The sequence below is a fragment of the Pistacia vera genome, unplaced genomic scaffold (assembly GCF_008641045.1).
Source record: "Pistacia vera cultivar Batoury unplaced genomic scaffold, PisVer_v2 Contig279, whole genome shotgun sequence".
In the NCBI taxonomy this organism is placed as follows: domain Eukaryota; kingdom Viridiplantae; phylum Streptophyta; class Magnoliopsida; order Sapindales; family Anacardiaceae; genus Pistacia; species Pistacia vera.
The window spans coordinates 85946-103025 of record NW_022196089.1 but is presented as its reverse complement, the minus strand read 5'-3'; the positions used below and the strand labels follow the sequence as shown (position 1 = coordinate 103025).

The 17080-nt window shown below is 35.2% G+C and overlaps 1 protein-coding gene across 1 annotated transcript; it reads right to left on the bottom strand.

Annotated features, from left to right (window-relative positions):
* Positions 1–4740: 4740 nt before the first annotated feature.
* LOC116133996 (phospholipase A1-IIgamma-like) lies at positions 4741–6688 on the bottom strand. Its single transcript, XM_031419650.1, has 3 exons — positions 6625–6688; positions 5715–6336; positions 4741–5571 (listed from the first exon to the last, which is right to left on the bottom strand). Exons 2-3 carry the CDS (start codon positions 6279–6281, stop codon positions 4951–4953), a joined length of 1188 nt encoding a protein of 395 aa, XP_031275510.1. The 5' UTR covers positions 6282–6336; positions 6625–6688; the 3' UTR covers positions 4741–4950.
* Between the last annotated feature and the right edge of the window lie 10392 nt (positions 6689–17080).

The window sequence follows — 17080 nt, the reverse complement described above, 5'->3', positions numbered from 1 at the left end:
ATTAACATGTCATCCACATACAATAGTAAGTACATAGGCAGGTTATCACTGAGGGCAAATTAAAAACAGTTATCATATTTACTCCTAATGAAACCTATACTCACAATGAATGTGTCAAATCTCTTATACCATTGCCTAGGGGATTGTTTTAGGCTGTATAATGACTTGAGAAGAAGGCAAACATGGTCAGGGGTCTTTGGATCTATAAATCCTATAGGCTGGTTCATATAGATCTCTTCCTCAAGATCCCCATGAAAGAAGGCAGTAATCACATCTAATTGTTCAAGTTCTAAATCTAGGTGAGCTACTATGGAAAGCATTAATCTAATTGTTTTATATTTAAAGACTGGAGAAAAAACTTCATTGAAGTCTATTCCCTCTCTTTGGGTGAAGCCCTTGGGTACTAATCTAGCATTATACCTGATTGGTTCTCTGGTTGTTACTCCATCCTTCAATTTGAACAGCCACTTACATTGGATTACCTTCTGCTCTTTTGGCTTTGGTACAAGAACCCAGGTTTTGTTCACCTTTAGAAACTTCATCTCAGCTTCCATGGCAACCCTCCATTTGTCCCTCTCCTTAGAGTTTACTACTTCCTCATATGTTTCTGGTTCGATTCTCTGCAATTTTATACCTGCAAGGAGGGCAGTATAAATGAGGTCAGCATATGAAAACCTTGTGGGAATCCTTACCTGTCTCCTGGCCCTATCTCTTGCAAGTTGGTAATCTTGCAAGTTTTCAGGCTGAGTTTCAGTATCTTCAGCTGTTTCTGTCTCATCCTCTTGTTCTGGATCAGAATGTCCAGTTTCTCCTACAGGTTCAGGAACAGCTTTAGTTTTTTGGATGGTTTCAGAATCTTGCAGTGGGTGAGGTTGGGCAGGAAGCTCCACCTCAATTTGTGTAGTCTTAGGCTGACTAGAACTCTCCCTTACACTTGGATTTGGACCTACATCAGAGTTAGTACTTTTACAGGGAAAAATACCCTCATTAAAAATCACATCTCGACTTACTACAATTTTGACCCCAGGGGACTCCTTGTCCCACAGCTTGTACCCTTTTGTTCCTTCTTGGTATCCCAGAAAAACACACTTTATAGACATTGGTTCCAACTTTCTACCAACAGTGTGTGCATATGCAGCACAGTCAAAAACTCTCAAGTGTCCTAGATCATGTTTTCTTCCAGTCCACATCTCTTCTAGACATTTTAGGGTTATAGCAGTGGAGGGGCTTCTGTTTATCAAGTAGGCTGAGGTTCTTAGGGTTTCTCCCCAAAAGGAGGTGGGAAGTTTGGAGGTGATAAGCATGCATTTCACTTTATCCAAGAGGGTTCTGTTCATTCTCTCAGCCATCCTATTCTGTTGAGGGGTGTGTTTCACAGTCCCATGCCTCAAGATCCCTTGATCACTATAGAACTTATCAAACTCTTGGTTGCAGAATTCTAACCCATTATCAGTTTTGAGAACCTTGACCCTCTTATTCATCTGATTTTCAACTAAGAGTTGCCACTCCCTAAACTTTTCTGAGGCTTGATCCTTAGTCTTTAATAGGTAAACCCAAACATTTCTGCTGTAATCATCTACTAGGGACATAAAGCAACTGTTTTCCCCATAGGTTTTAACCCTCCCAGGTCCCCACAGGTTAGAGTGAATGTATTCAAGTTGACTAATGGCTTGGTGTACCCCCTTTTGGAAACCGTTTCTATGTTGTTTTCCTAGTATGCAATTTTCACAGAAATCCAGTGAAGAGATCTTATCTTTACCAAACTGACCTTGATTGTTCAGGGTATCCATACCTTTTTGGCTTATGTGACCTAGTCTAAGGTGCCACTTTTCTATGTTGGATAGGTTGGTAGGCTTAATCACAGAGTTCAAACAGTTAGAGGATATATTCCCATAGAGTATGTAAAGCCCATTCTTTTTCTCTCTTGTTAGGATAAGGTTCCTATTTTTGTATATGTTCAAGCTTCCATTCTCTGCCTTATAACTACAACCTGATTCATCTAGGGTACCTAGAGATATTAGGTTTCTTTTCAGTTATGGGATGTACCTGACTCTTGTGAGTTTAACCAATTTTCCAATGTTAAGACTTAGAGTTATAGAGCCAATTCCTCTAACCTACATGCATTATTGTTCCCCATGTAAACTGTTTCTGAATCAATATCCTCAAACTCCTGGAACCAGTTTCTGTTTGGACTCATATGGAAAGAGCATCATGAGTCCAGCACCCACTCATTAGCAGTGTCAGACATTGACACTGTAAGCACCTCAGGTTCATCTACTAGGTTTGTAGTGGTGGCTAGGTTTGTCTCTGTGTTCCCTTGTTTTTGTTTCTTGATCCATTCAAAACAGTTCTTTTTAATATGACCAGCCTTATTACAGAAAAAAACATTTTCTAGTTTCTTTACCCTTGTTATTTCCTTTCCACTTTTTCTTATTCCTATTCCCCTGATTCGCAAAATTACTCCTCCCTGTCTGACTAGACTTCACCTTGGTTTTAAAAAACAAGTTCGACCCACTTCTTTTCTGGACTTTCAACTCTAACTCCCTAGCCTTAAAACATGCAACTATTAGATCTAGGGTTGGTACAGTACCAATGTACTGTAACGCATTTTTGACTACTTGGTAGTCATCAGGCAGTGAGTTCAAGAGGATCATAGCTAGGCTAGTACTTCCTAATTCTTGATTTGTTCCTTTTAGGATTAGAGTCATTTTAATAAATTTGTCTAAATTGTCCTCTATACTCCTAGAACTATCCATTTTGTAAGAAAATAAAGTGCCCTTTAAGAAAGCTAAATTTGGGGCAGATTGTAAAGCATACAAAGTATTGAGTTTACCCTATAGTTCCAATGGTGATTCTATCCCATCTACCTTTCTGAGGCCACTGTCTGACAGATTCAGAATGATCAGATTGTAAGCTTCTTCATTAACTTCCTCCTTCTTCTTCAGTTTTTCCTCCGGCCACTTCTTGATGTCTTCTTCCAGTGCAATTGCAACCTTATTGTGTGAGAGGAGAGCTTTTGTCTTCTTTTTCCAGCTCCCGAAATCGATCTTCCCATCGTATTGGGAGATCTCCATACGAGTAGTGCTCATTGTACTGTAACGGCAGGGAAGAATAGCCTAAGGTATACGTGGCGTTGTTACACCAAAGGTCGCCAAGTATTGCTAGGCAATTTTTAAGGCAGTTACTGGTTTCCAGCCTAGATACCCTTAAACTTGGCCAAGATTTGACTCCCTAGATCCAATTGGAGACTCAAAGGAATCACTAGTTCGAAAACCCCCAATTTCCTGAAACCCTAATTTTGCAAAAAAAAAAAAAAAAAAAAAAAAAAAAAAAAAAAAAAAACCCAGATTCGCAAACCCTAATCTCCAAGAAATGGCTCTGATACCATTGTTCTACCTGTTCGCAACAAATCAATCAAAACAACCACGAAACACATAGCACAAAAAGACAGAATCACACACACAACACACCAAGATTTACCGTGGTTCACTTGCTCTTATTGAGCAAGCTACATCCACGTTGAGCTCGGGAAACCAGCGAGCTCGCTGCACTATATTGATCAAGATTACAGAACACAACTCGACCAAAGAATTGATCTTTACAGAACCTGTAACACCTTAGAGACACAGATCTAGTACCCAAGATACATTACAAACTCTAGCACCCTCAAGTGGCCTGCAAACCAGCCACTCAACACCCTATTACAAGATTCAAGATCAAAACTATATCCAAACTCTAAAAGAGGCAGTTTGTTTTACAGAGAAAAGGAAAAACATGAAAATAGGTTCAATCGTTTAAGAATGGACCGTTGCACTGCTTTTATACTGTTGACCATCAAACTGACTTGCCACCGTTGGATTCTCAACCAGCCGACGAACAGGATTGATCTTCACTTGGCTTAAAACGACATCATCCCACTTAATGATAAAACGTCACCGTATAAATCCATCACCCTAACAAAAATTTTATAAGATAAAATATTTCTAAATTATCTTCTTCATCTCCAACAAAAAATCATTCTCTCTCTAAGTCCAAAAATCACAAATGAGACCCTAACAGCTTCTCTATCGCAAATTAAAATAACTCAATACACAAATAAACAAAAAGCAAATAATTCACATAATTAAAAAATCTTTAAAACTGAAAAAGCATAAAAATTGGGAAGAAAAAATCGGTAACCTCATTATTTGGCCACTAGATTGAAGCTAACACAAATCGTAGTTTGATTGCAGAATTTCTTTAACAGGGGCTATCGGAGATTGGGCTGTTCGAGATAGCCACCACAATCTTCATTGCAATTTATAAGATCGTGCTACAATCCTGGTTGGTGTTGAGCCCACCATTGAAGTTCAATGATAAAGTCACCGTTGATTGGATTTTTGGACTTTGTACATGTAAAACTTTACGCATTTGGAGTTAAGATTTTAGATTTCTGTAATTTAGGATTTAAGTTTGAGAGTTTATGACATTATGGAATTTTAATGAAAAGAAAAAAGCATATCTAAGTAGGAAATTCAAAGAAATATTATGGGAATGTATACGTATAAATTTCTTATTGGAGTAGTCACTAGCCATTAGCTTACACATTTAATGGTCACATATGGCAGTGGTGCAAATGTAGTATCTGAAAAATTAATGAATGGCCAAATTTGTTTCCAAAAGTTGTGGGATCCCAATTCATTAGCGATATTTGTAATTGTAATAGAGAACCTTTGGATTAATATAACATCTAATAAACAATAGGAGAAAGACAAATGGCCATTTGATTAAGTTAAGTTACACCAAGATACTAGTAAAAAAATAAATAAATGAATAAATAAATAGCAAAAAATTACAATAAACAAAGCTTTAAGTAGCAAAGGTACCCTAAGCTAGTTGAGTCCTACTCTACTTTTATAATTCCCACATAAGATTCAGGCTCTTAATTAGTGCTTGTATTTCCCAGGATAATTAAGCACTAGGACACTCTGGAACATAATACTCCAGCTTCCAATAGCCATTGTTGTCTTGAACCATTCTTTTGTTTACAATTGGATCCCACCATTTGGGTGGTACACCAAATTCGCTCTTCAAAATATCTAATCCTTTGTTCACCAGTGCAATATCACGTTTAATTATCAACTCAAATTTATCACTCCCTTCAGACGTCGTCCCTGCAATTCCATGAAGATAAATCTCCAAGTTATGCAAATCACCTATTTGTTTAGCATTTTCAGCCTTTAAGTACGTTGACTTGGTAGAATCAAATTTTAACTGTTTTCCCACTTTACTGTAGAAAATAAAAGGCAATTTAGGAACTATGTCGTTGATGTTTCTGATGTGCAAGAGATGAAGATTGCTGAGTTTGTTGAATACAGTCTTGAAGCCTTTGTCTCCAACCTTGGGGCTCGCAAACACAAAAGCTGTAACCATGCATGCTTTATCCGCTCCCGTGGGCTTATTGTATCCTCCGGAAACTATGTCTTCTGCATTCAATGTCGCAAGTGCTGAACCCAAACTATGACCTGTTATTGTTATACTGATTTCCTCGTCTTTGTATTTATCTACCAATTTTCTAACTGCACTCAGAACCTGCATATGCGAGTTATTAGTTTAAAAAAAAAGAAAAAGAAACTCCTTGTTAACTATATTGAACTACTCATTAATGACTTGAAAAGCAAGATGACTATATATTAAGATTAGGATTCTCTCATGATCTGAGCTTTTTTGGATACCTGATCTCTGGCACTGAAGTTATTGTATTGTGATTTGGGGTTGGACGATGTGTAGAGCGAATGAAATCCCTGGTGCACATGAGGTTGAGGATCAGGATGAGTGTCCCCAAGTAAGTTTGAAGCTGAAGTTAGAGGCCAATTGACATCCTTCAACCATTCGCCGGTCAAAAGAGTTCCTCTCCAGGAAATGAGAATGTCTCTCCTTCCTAACGCAGCCTTCCCTGCATCTGTGGCCACGGCAACATAACCGATCCAAGAAGATTGGTCCTTGACAATCCAATCAATGCTGGAATCGATATCTGTCATCGCGTACAGATAGTTGGTGATGGTATACTTGAAAGGATTCCCTTTCTCTAGGCCGACACTGGAGAATAGATCTTTGGGTGCATATAGAGGAAATCCATACGCCTGAGAGGACTTGTCTTGATTGAAGGAGTCATAAACAGCTTGAACCCTTTCGCCGTAGTGAATTATATACTGGCGGAGATTGATGTTGAGAGGATCCAATAGATCCTCCCAATCATTCTCGCCACTTAGCTCCTTCCAATTCTTTGCTATGTCACCCATTACTCTACTTTTTCTTTTTCAACGATCTAGTGAAGAATTTTATAGTGCCTGCGATCTATTAAAAAAAAAAAAAAACATCAGCTGATGATTAGTAAACTGGAAAAGGAATTTCCAAGGACTACATGCACTTAGCCTTGCTTCATTGAATGGAAAATTGGTATGATTAAATATATAATGTCAAGTGGTTATTATAAATTAATTAAAATTGTTCTTTAAGTGTGAGTTTATAAAAATACAATATGATTTTATGATATTAACATGAATTAGTATAACCAAAATTTTAATATTTTAGCAGGCGGTATTGGCAGTATATAACAACAGAAACTTAGATGAAATCCCTCACCTCTTTTGGTGCCCAAAAGAAAACAATAATGCGACTTCGAAGCTGAAATTTTTTAAAATTAAGAATGCAGTAATGTGCTCTTTCAAGGACAGGCCAGCTGATATTTATAGACTTCAGTCAAATTGACCAAGAGACGATTAATCATTGACACATTCAAACAAAAGCTAGACGATAATTACTTAGAAGTTAGAAGGAAGTTGCTTCGAAAATCTTGGTAAAGTAATCGAGAGTCTGGAATTAAGTGGCTGAGTAGGTATCTATCTCTGTCAAAAGAATTGTCGTTGTGTCAAAATAATCAAATTAACCGCCGCTGTTGACTCATCTGTACATGCTCTCGTATAAGCTTCAACTTATTGTCAGCAGGCGTTTAATTTGCTTCATATTAAACTTGTTCAATGTCCATGCACATGCATACAAAGATTCAACTACTCAGGAATTAAAACTTGGGAAAGCAGTAAAGACTTTTTCCGAAAATATAAACAAACTGTTAAATTGTCATTCTACTGAAAAGATTAAGGTAATAAATTAGGGTTCAATGTTGTATTAGTTCAATACAAACTAAATGAATTTAGATTAAATGTATAACTTTTGTCACATTACATAATTATCGAATGAAAAACTGTGTCAATTTAATTTATGAATCTTAGGTCCTTTAATTAAATAAATGTGTTTCGAGTGAAAAATATTTACATAAAGTCCAAAAAAGAAAATTGTAAACCCAAAATAAATAATATCTCCTTAATTGAGTTCAAATGTTATAGCTTGTCTCTGGAATATTATTGCCTTTCGATTTATTACGAAGATAAAGTATGAATTCAAAAAGTTGACATTTGTATACAAGCAGTGGCAAGAACTTAAACGTGTGGAATTTTCGTTTTTTCGTTTTTTCTTAGAATTCACAAAACCAAAGAATAATCTTTTTTGGCCTTATTCTGCTTCTTTGGTTATCATTTTCCCTCGGAGTCCTTTGAATTTGTTTTGGAAGAAGTCTCTCTCTGTCAGTAATTTTCTTTCTTCTCTTCACTCTTTGATTTAGTACGCAACTCGGCTTTGAAAAAAAGATCAATACTTTTTCATAATACTATTTGTTTGACTTGTAATATTCAATATTCATATTCGGATAAATTCAGCCACAAAATTAAACACAAACGTGTGGAATATTCAATATTCTATTTGGTGTTTGGTTGAACTTTCTTTACGTAAAAAAAAAAAAAACTTATACTCTTCCAAGCTTCTGGTGCCCAGGAAAAGGTTATTATTTGACCAAAACCTGATCCGCCTTCCGTTAAACAGCATTCGAATAATAAAATGGGAAGTATTTAATTTCATCAACATTTAAAAAAAAAAATTACAAATGCCCTAAGATTTCGGTTTAATTATAAAAATTCTGCCTAAAATAATTTCAGATCCCCTAAAGAAATATCAAAATTGGTTTTTTTTTCTCTACTCTTTGAATTATGCATGTTTAGTCCAAGAAGTTAAAAAGTTCTTAGTGATGATTTTTTATAATTTAGCAGTCACTGTTAACAGCACTATTTAAGATATAAAAATTAAATCTCTATAATTTGGAGAGAAAAACAAAATAGACTGGGTAGATTTGTTCAAGTATTTTTGCAGTATCATATTCCTATCCTACCCAAAATACACATTTGTTTCTCTATTTTGAAAATCTCATTCTATTTTATTCAATTATTTTTAAACCCCATAGGTTTGTTAATTTAACTAAACACCGCTAAAAAAAAGGTTTAAAAATTCATAAAAACACCTCCACTCACCCACATTTGCCAGATTTTGGCCACCACAGTCAGAAGTTGGCTGGAATCTGATATAATAGTGCACTATCAGTTCGATTTGGCCGATAGTACGCGGATCTAGCCTTTTTCGATCAGATTCACCGTGGATCTGGCTAGAAAATACCAGATCTTTGGCCGTAGCTAGTCATCAATGACAGCCAAGATATGATCGCCATCGAACATCAACGGTTGATGACCAAACACAGCCAAATCTAGCCATAGATCTAGTTTTTTCTGGCCAGGTCCATGGTGGATCTAGTTGGAAAATGACATATCGGTGCACAACTGGTCAGATCTAATAGATCGTGCGTTGATACGGCGACTCTAACCACCCTCCGGCGGTTTGGGCGGTTGCCGATATTTAATGGATGAGTGGGGGTTTTTTTCGTTAATTTTTAATGTTTTATTACAATGGTGTTTAATAAATTAACAAACCTATGAGGTGTTTTTATAATTTTCAAATCCTACCTCGTAATAACCACCCAACTCTTACTTTTTCAAAAATTCTATTCAAAATAATCAAACAAACACTACTATTTGTTGTTGTTGTTATTATTATTGTTGTTATTATTTAACAAAATTAGAGAGAGGAAATAGGAAGAAGTCAATTCTAGAATTCAATGTGTTGACCAGATTTTCGCCGGGCCTCAGTTAACATTGTTTGGGCTAGGATGGGTCACTAGACTTTGGGCTTGGGCCACAATGAAGAACGTAGATATTGGAGATTGTGTGGGCTAAAATGTCTACAAAAGAGTTAAAAGAGTAAGGCTATCATGTCTGCAAAAGAGTCAGTGAGTCAGTGATTTTTCTCACAAAAGTCTTTGCAATGTAGTGTATATATTGTGAGAATTACGTTTCGTTTTTATTGTTCTATTTTCATTTAGAATAAGGTTATGGTGGAAATGACAATTAAAGATTGATTTTCCATTATGATGCTACCATGCAAATGTTTAGTTAAGTATATTTCTTTGATTAGCATTCTAGTCAATGGTTTTTTTATACCTCGATTATTATTTTATTAATCAATGCTGGTTTATATTAGTTAAAAGAGTTTTACTATAGAACCTAAGTCAAATAATAACTCCAATTATAGTCCATAACTCAATTGGCTTATTCTTTTAAATATTGTAAGGAAACATTGTCATAAACCATTCCAGATTTTAAAGCTTCTAAGGTCAATTTTTGTTATATGCTCAAAATAAAGTTCTTTGTGATTTTAGACTTTTCAAATGGAAAGTGTTATGACAATCAATTACTCACAAACACAAATAAATATAACATTAAGATAAAGAATTAAGGGATAAGAAAAGCAAACATGCAATGTGTTAGAGTAGGTGTACTAGAGCCAACATTTTAGCTCTTGCAAACTCATTTTATAAATGAATAAAAGACATCGCTTATTTATGAGCGTTTATACTATAGTATCTATTTACTGTGCGTAAAGAAAATAGTATATGTCCTTAGAAAGGTTGAAACCAGTGACGAGGGAATTGAGTATTATAAATGGTGGCCCTTCTGAAACTGTTCATAGTCATAGTATAAATCTAACCAATGACACAAATTATACGGAGAGAATATCATCGCGTTGAACGACCCTACTGAAACGTAGTAACAGATCTCACATGTCAAGGTTGTGGGCATCAACCTAGTGCAACACATAAGTGCTTGCTTCTACAAGTCCACTAGACTGACCCATCAGAGGATTTCATACAAGATGGTAAACTTAGTGTCTATGGAATATATCCTCTTACGGATGATGATGCATGTGGTTCTTCGACTTGAGATCACCAAAGCGTTGTATGTAAATATCGATGTGATTTGACACCAACCCAATGTCTTCTCTCTTTGGGATTACCATAACAATGGTGATTGGTTACATTGAGAAGTAACTATGGCTATGGTGGATCAATAAAAGATTCATCACTCTTGGTTACAGGAGATCTTATCTTGGCGAGATATTTGGTTAAAAACTAAGACCTCAAATCTGTGCCCACGGTGGAATCGAGTTGGGGCTCGAATCCAATATTATATAGTCATAAGATTCAAGAGCCAAATACATAATGCATCAAGGTAGCATTTTGAGGTAGACACTATTTCTGTACCTCAAACCTTGATGAGATATAAGATGATGAAATAGATCGAATTGCACGGTAATCATACCGTAGAAAAGGTAAGCATAAATCGTTGATTCTTTACTTGTTAGGAAATCATGATGTCTTGCTAGAGGCCAATCTTGATTGGTGTACGAAAACACTAATTGCTTGATGCTTAATTAGTTATCAGGACATTGCCGGCAAAGTAAAGAACCTTCAAGTCACACACATAGAAAATAGTTAAGTGAGAAACAAAAATGGAAGGATAATCTTGTCTTTGGGCCGAAAAGGGTATTTCAATAATTTGGGAGTCCAGGGGCACTTTCATCATTATGGGCAAAAATCACACTTCGGTAATTTTACTAAGGGCCTAACGCCATTATCCAATTTATTGGTAGAGAATTTAGCAAAATTGGAATCATATTAATTTTAGTTAATATGAAAACATATTTAATTTAATTAAATATATATATTAAAAACTCAAATATTATATATATACACGGATTAAATATATATATTTATTTAATTAGTTTATATATACTTATGGAATTAATTAAAGAGTATTATTTATTTAATTTAGTATTTAACATTTAAATAGGATAATATCTCTAGATATTATTATTCCCTTTTAGGATTAGTGGAATCCTTCCAAGATAGGAATTCAAGGATTTCAATCCTAGTTAAATTCCTATTTGGAATAGCACTATAAAAGGAGGAGGATTTTTTGTTTGTGAAAAATAATTCTCATAAAGTTAATTTTGCAAATTGAACAGCAAAATTAACTCTCCCAAAAATCCTAGCCGCTACCAACCCTAGAGAGATATCCTCTCTCTAATTTCTGCCAACTCCCATCAACCCTTTGATTGGTCTAACAATCAATCCTAGCGTGATCCCAAGCCTATTTTTGTGTGGATACCGTCGTGCTCGATCCTACTTGGGATTGATAGCGAAGTACTTGTGAACAGTACCCGTGAATAGTACTCATGAACAGTACCTATGAACAATGTTGGTAAACGGTATCTCATAAACAGTGCCAATGAATAGTATCTGTAAACAGTGTTGGTGAACAGTGCCAGTTAATAGTGCATGAACAATACAGAAAATTCAAATCCAGAGAAAGAGTCCCCAGTGGGAGGTAAAAATACTATTCTTGTATGGTTTAATCTAAATATATTGTGGACTAATTTATCGAGTCGTGATCTTGGGTAAGGGGATCGTGCTATGGCAGGAAATTTTTTTTGTTATTTTGCGCTTGCCATGACACGATTCCTACAAGTGGTATGAGAGTTTCAATTCGATAATTAATCTCATATATGTGATTGTGTGCCAGTATGCATGTTTACGGTTTAATCTTATTTATTAAACCCGCTATAATTTTAATTTAGTCAGCGGATCTGCTATCATAAAATTTGTGCTGATATGCTCAATAGTCACTCTCTGTTTTCGAACTTCTTCTTTAACGGCAAAATATTTCAATTCCATATGTTTAGCAGCCTTTGAATATTTGTCATTTTTAGAGAAGAAAACTGATGCGGCATTATCACAATTAATTTTTAGCGGCTTGACAATATTGTCGACAATCCCAAGCCCTGAAATAAAATTCCACAGCCATAATCCCTGAACTGTGGCCTCAAAGCATGCCACAAATTCAGCCTCCATAGTGGAAGCATCAATTACAGATTGCTTCGCACTTTTCCACAAAACTACTCCTCCAGCTAACATAAATACGTACCCGAATGTGGATTTCCTGGTGTCTGCACAACCAACGAAATCTGAATTTGAATATCCAATTACCTCGAGATAATCAGATCTCCTATAAGTAAGCATATGATCCTTCGTCCCTTGTAAATATCTCAATACTTTCTTTGCAGCTCGCCAATGATCCATTCCAGGATTACTCTGATATCTGCCCAGTAAGCCGATTGCAAAACTAATATCTGGTCTGATACTTGTCTGAGCATACATTAAACTTCTAACAATAGATGCATAAGGAATATGCTCCATTTGCTTACGTTCCAATTCAATCCGTGGGCATCGCTTAAGGCTCAACTTATCACCTTGCTGAATTGGAACTGGACTCGCAGAGTAGTTATCCATATTGTATCTCTCTAGTACCTTATTGATATAAGCTTTTTGAGACAATCCCAACAATCCTTGTGATCTATCACAAATAATTTCAATTCCAATCACATAGGATGCCTCACACATATCCTTCATCTCAAAGTTCTTAAAGAGAAACTTCTTGGTTTCATACATCATACCAAGATCATTAGTAGCAAGCAAGATGTCATCAACATATAGAACAAGAATTACAAATGTGTTCCCACTGACCCTCAGATATATACACCGATCAACAGTATTTTTTTTAAATCTAAAAGTGGTAATGGTATTATGAAGCTTGAGGTGCCACTTCCTAGAAGCTTGTTTCAATCCATATATTGATCTCTTTAATTTACACACCATGTGTTCCTTCCCTTTAATTGGAAAACCATAAGGTTGTTCCATGTACACTTCTTCTTCTAAATCCCCATTCAGAAAGGCAGTTTTCACATCCATTTGATGAAGCTTCAGGTCATAATAGGCTACCATTGCCATAATAATTCTAAAAGAGTTCTTTGAGGAAACCGGTGAAAAGGTCTCATTGTAATCAACATCTTTCTGAGTAAAACCTTTAGTAACAAGTCTGGCCTTGTACCATTCAATATTGCCATTAGAGTCACGTTTGGTCTTAAAGACCCATTTACACCTGACCATTCTACAACCTTCAGGCAATACTAATAAATCCCAGACTTCGTTGTAGTCCATTGATTTTAACTCTTCTTTCATGGCGTCTAACCATTTTGCAGAATTATCACTTTGAAGGGCTTATGAAAATAAAATTGGATCTGCTTCTATTCCCAAGTCAAATTCAAATTCATGAAGATAAACCACATAATCATTAGTAATGGCAAATCTCCTTTGTCTTTGAGATCTTCTTAATGTCACTTCTTGTTGGTCATTTATTACTTCATGTGGTTCTTCCATTACAAGTTCATTTACTGCTACATTATTAGGAAGTGTTTGCTCAATTATTTGTTGTACTTGATTGTTATCAAAACATCTGACAACTATTGGAACCACAACCTCGGTAGAAGTCATAGGTGCAGGAACCTATACCATGACTTCTTGAATATCCACTTTACGTGGTTCAACACTCCCACTAGTTTTACCATTCTCAATGAACCTTGCATTTCCAGTTTCAACTATTCTTGTACTATGATTAGGATAGTAAAAACAATACCCTTTAGATTTTTCTGGATAACAAGTAAAAAATCCACTGATTGTTCTTGAATCCAGTTTCTTTTTATGTGGCTTATAGATTCTAACTTCTACTGGGCAACCCTAAACATGTAGGGGCCTCAAAATGGGTTTCTTTCTTGTCCACAGTTCAAAAGGAGTCTTTGGAACTGCCTTATTAGGAACCCTGTTTAATAAATATACAGTAGTCTTTAATTCATATATCCACAATGATGAGGGTAACGAGTTACTTAACATACTCCTAACCATATCCATTAACGTACGGTTACACTTTTTTGCAACACCATTTTGTTGCGATGTCCCTGACATTGTGTATTGAGCACATATGCCTCGACTTTCCAGGAATTTGGCAAATGGACCTGGACATTGTCCAAATTCATTGTATCTATCATAATATTCACCGCCTCTATCTAATCGAACTACTTTCACCTTTCTATCTAATTGCCTCTCAACTTCAGTAATGAATACCTCTAGGATATTAACAGATTGAGATTTCTCACGCAACAAATAGACATATCCATAACGTGAAAAGTCATTTATAAAATTGATAAAATAACTTTATCCACTAAAAGAAGGTACGTCGAACAAACTATACATATCTGTGTGTATTAGTTCAAGGAGACTTGTGCTTCTAGTACCTGCTTTCTTAATTATGGATGTAGTTTTTTTTCCCTTAATACAATCCACACAAATTTCAAGATCAGTAAAATCCAAATCAGGTAAAACTTCATTCTTTACTAATCTTTGCGTTCTTTCTTTTGATATAAAGCCTAAATGTTTATGCCATAAATAAGCAGATTTCTCATCCACAGAAGCACGTTTTGTTCCTATATTATGATGTGGGGTCAACAATGCCTCAGCAAATAAACTATCAAGATGTAATTTATACAATCCATCACAAAACACACTAGAACCAATTAAACAATTATGTTTAAATAAACTGAAACATTCATTCCTGAATTTAAAAGAATATCCTTCTAAATCAAGTTTAGATAAAGATATTAAATTACGGGATAACTTTAATACATAAAGAGTATTAAACAAATCTAAATGATGTTCAGTACTTAAAATTAAACAATAGGTTCCAACAGCTTCAACTCGTGCTTTGACCCGATTTCTCATGTATACAAATCTTTCATTCTCATTTATGATTTGGGTCATAAGGAATCCCTGCATAGTATTAGAAATATGAGTGGTGCATCCAGAATCAATCCACCTAGTATTATAAGGAACTTCTGATAAATATGATTTAAAACATACAAAAGCACTAGGCTTACCTTTCTTTTCAAACCATGCCTTACGTTTCAGGCAGTCCCTCATATAGTATCCAACTTTCTTATAGAAGTGACACTTTTCTTTAGTCTTATCTGTCTTATTGATTTGGGCAGAAGACTCTTCAATCTTCATTGGCCTTTTGCCATTTCCATACTTCTTGTTGGATTTCTTCTTAACTCTAGACGAGCCCACAAGATTAACTAAATGAACTCCTTGTTTCTTCAATCTTTCCACCTTTTGTACTAGCTTAGTTTGAAGCTCAGTCATAGTCCATTTATCTTTAATTGTATTATAATTAATTTGAAATTGACTAAATTGAGAAGGTAAATAGTTAATAACAAACTGAACTAGGAAATTTTCGTCCACAGACATTCCCATGTTCCTAATTCTTGCTGCTATATTTGACATCTTAGTCACATGCTCATACATGCCATGAGAACCATCATATTTCATGGTGGTCAGCCTACTCATTAATGCCCCAGTACGGGACTTGTCAACAACCTCAAACTGAGAAGTCTCTTTGGCTAATCTCATAAATTCCCTAGCATATTCTGTGGCAGGAAATGAGGTCTTAATTTCACTCGCCATTGTCATTTGTAAAAACTTCAGGCTCTATCTATTCGATCTCTCCCATTCTTTATGGAAAGACCCCTCCTCATTAGTGCTGTTCTTAGTGAGATCGGTTGGTTTCTCTGTCATGAGTGCAAGGTTGAGATTCTGAATACCCAAGTAATACTTGACTTGCTCACTCCACTCATTATAGTTGAACCCATTAAACTTAACAACAGATGAGGCATGAAGAGTAGATGCTGCAAAAACAAAATTATGCTTACACATTAATTCTTTGAGTTTTATACTAAATACATAATTTTAGGTTCAGATATTAAAAAATTATTCTTATTAAAACATAAATGTATATTGAAAATCTCGATATAACAATATACGATAATTAAACTTAATTGATGCAATTTTCTTAATTGGTAATCAAATGTACATTCGTTAGACATGTTCGTTATCTTTGGATATGCTAACACACCTAGTCAAGTACATTAATTAACCACAGTTATGTTCATAATTATAGGATTAACTAATCTACCTTTGGGCGATCCTTAACTATCCTATAATTTATGAATTTCAAATTACTCATGTCAACTACATCATGTCATCTCTTTAAAGCATCTCACGATCATGAGTAATTAAATCTAACGTAGTTTGATATCTATAGGATAACCATTCTAATTTGGCCACTTTGGTGACTAACAAATTATACATAATATAGTATCAAGCTTAAATAATAACTATAATACTATCCAAGGTCAAAATTGGGTCAATTCGATCCATTGACCGTTAACTTTGATGGTTAACCGTTAATATACTCTATCGCAGTCCCTGCTAGGACTGTCAGACAAGTCAAGCTACTTGCAAGTGTTAGAGTCATGAAAGTGACTCTATTTTGGTGATAAAAATACCCCATTTGTGATTAAATTGAAGTATATTGAGACAATTAAAGAATTTATGATTTATTCACGAAAATCGCTTCCTAATATTTTTTCTTATGAATCTAATGTGTTTGGAATGATTTTGGAAAATATATGAGTTGATATTAGGTTGTGGTTTATGGATNTTCTTCTTCGCCCCGGCGAAGCTTGGTACACTCAAATTCTTCTATTTTCAACCAAAATTCAGGGCAACATTCAACATAACATTCAATCAAACAAAATCAACAAAACCAACTCAAATAGGAGCGAAAGAGGAAATAATAACAACGTACCTCAAGTGGGGCGTTACAATAGGTTCCAACAGCTTCAACTCGTGCTTTGACCTGATTTCCCATGTATACAAATCTTTTATTGTCGTTTATGGTTTGGGTCATAAGGAATCCCTGCATGGTATTAGAAATATGAGTGCTATATCCATAATCAATCCACCAAGTATTATAAGGAACTTTTGATAAATATGATTCGAAACATACAAAAGCACTAGGCTTACCTTTCTTTT

Excerpts from the sequence above, each read along its gene's own strand:
- LOC116133996 (XM_031419650.1), bottom strand. The coding sequence starts at position 6,281 with ATGGGTGACATAGCAAAGAATTGGAAGGAGCTAAGTGGCGAGAATGAT. Across the intron at positions 5,572-5,714 it reads ACTTCAGTGCCAGAGATCAG|GTTCTGAGTGCAGTTAGAAA; the intron begins GTATCCAAAAAA and ends TCGCATATGCAG.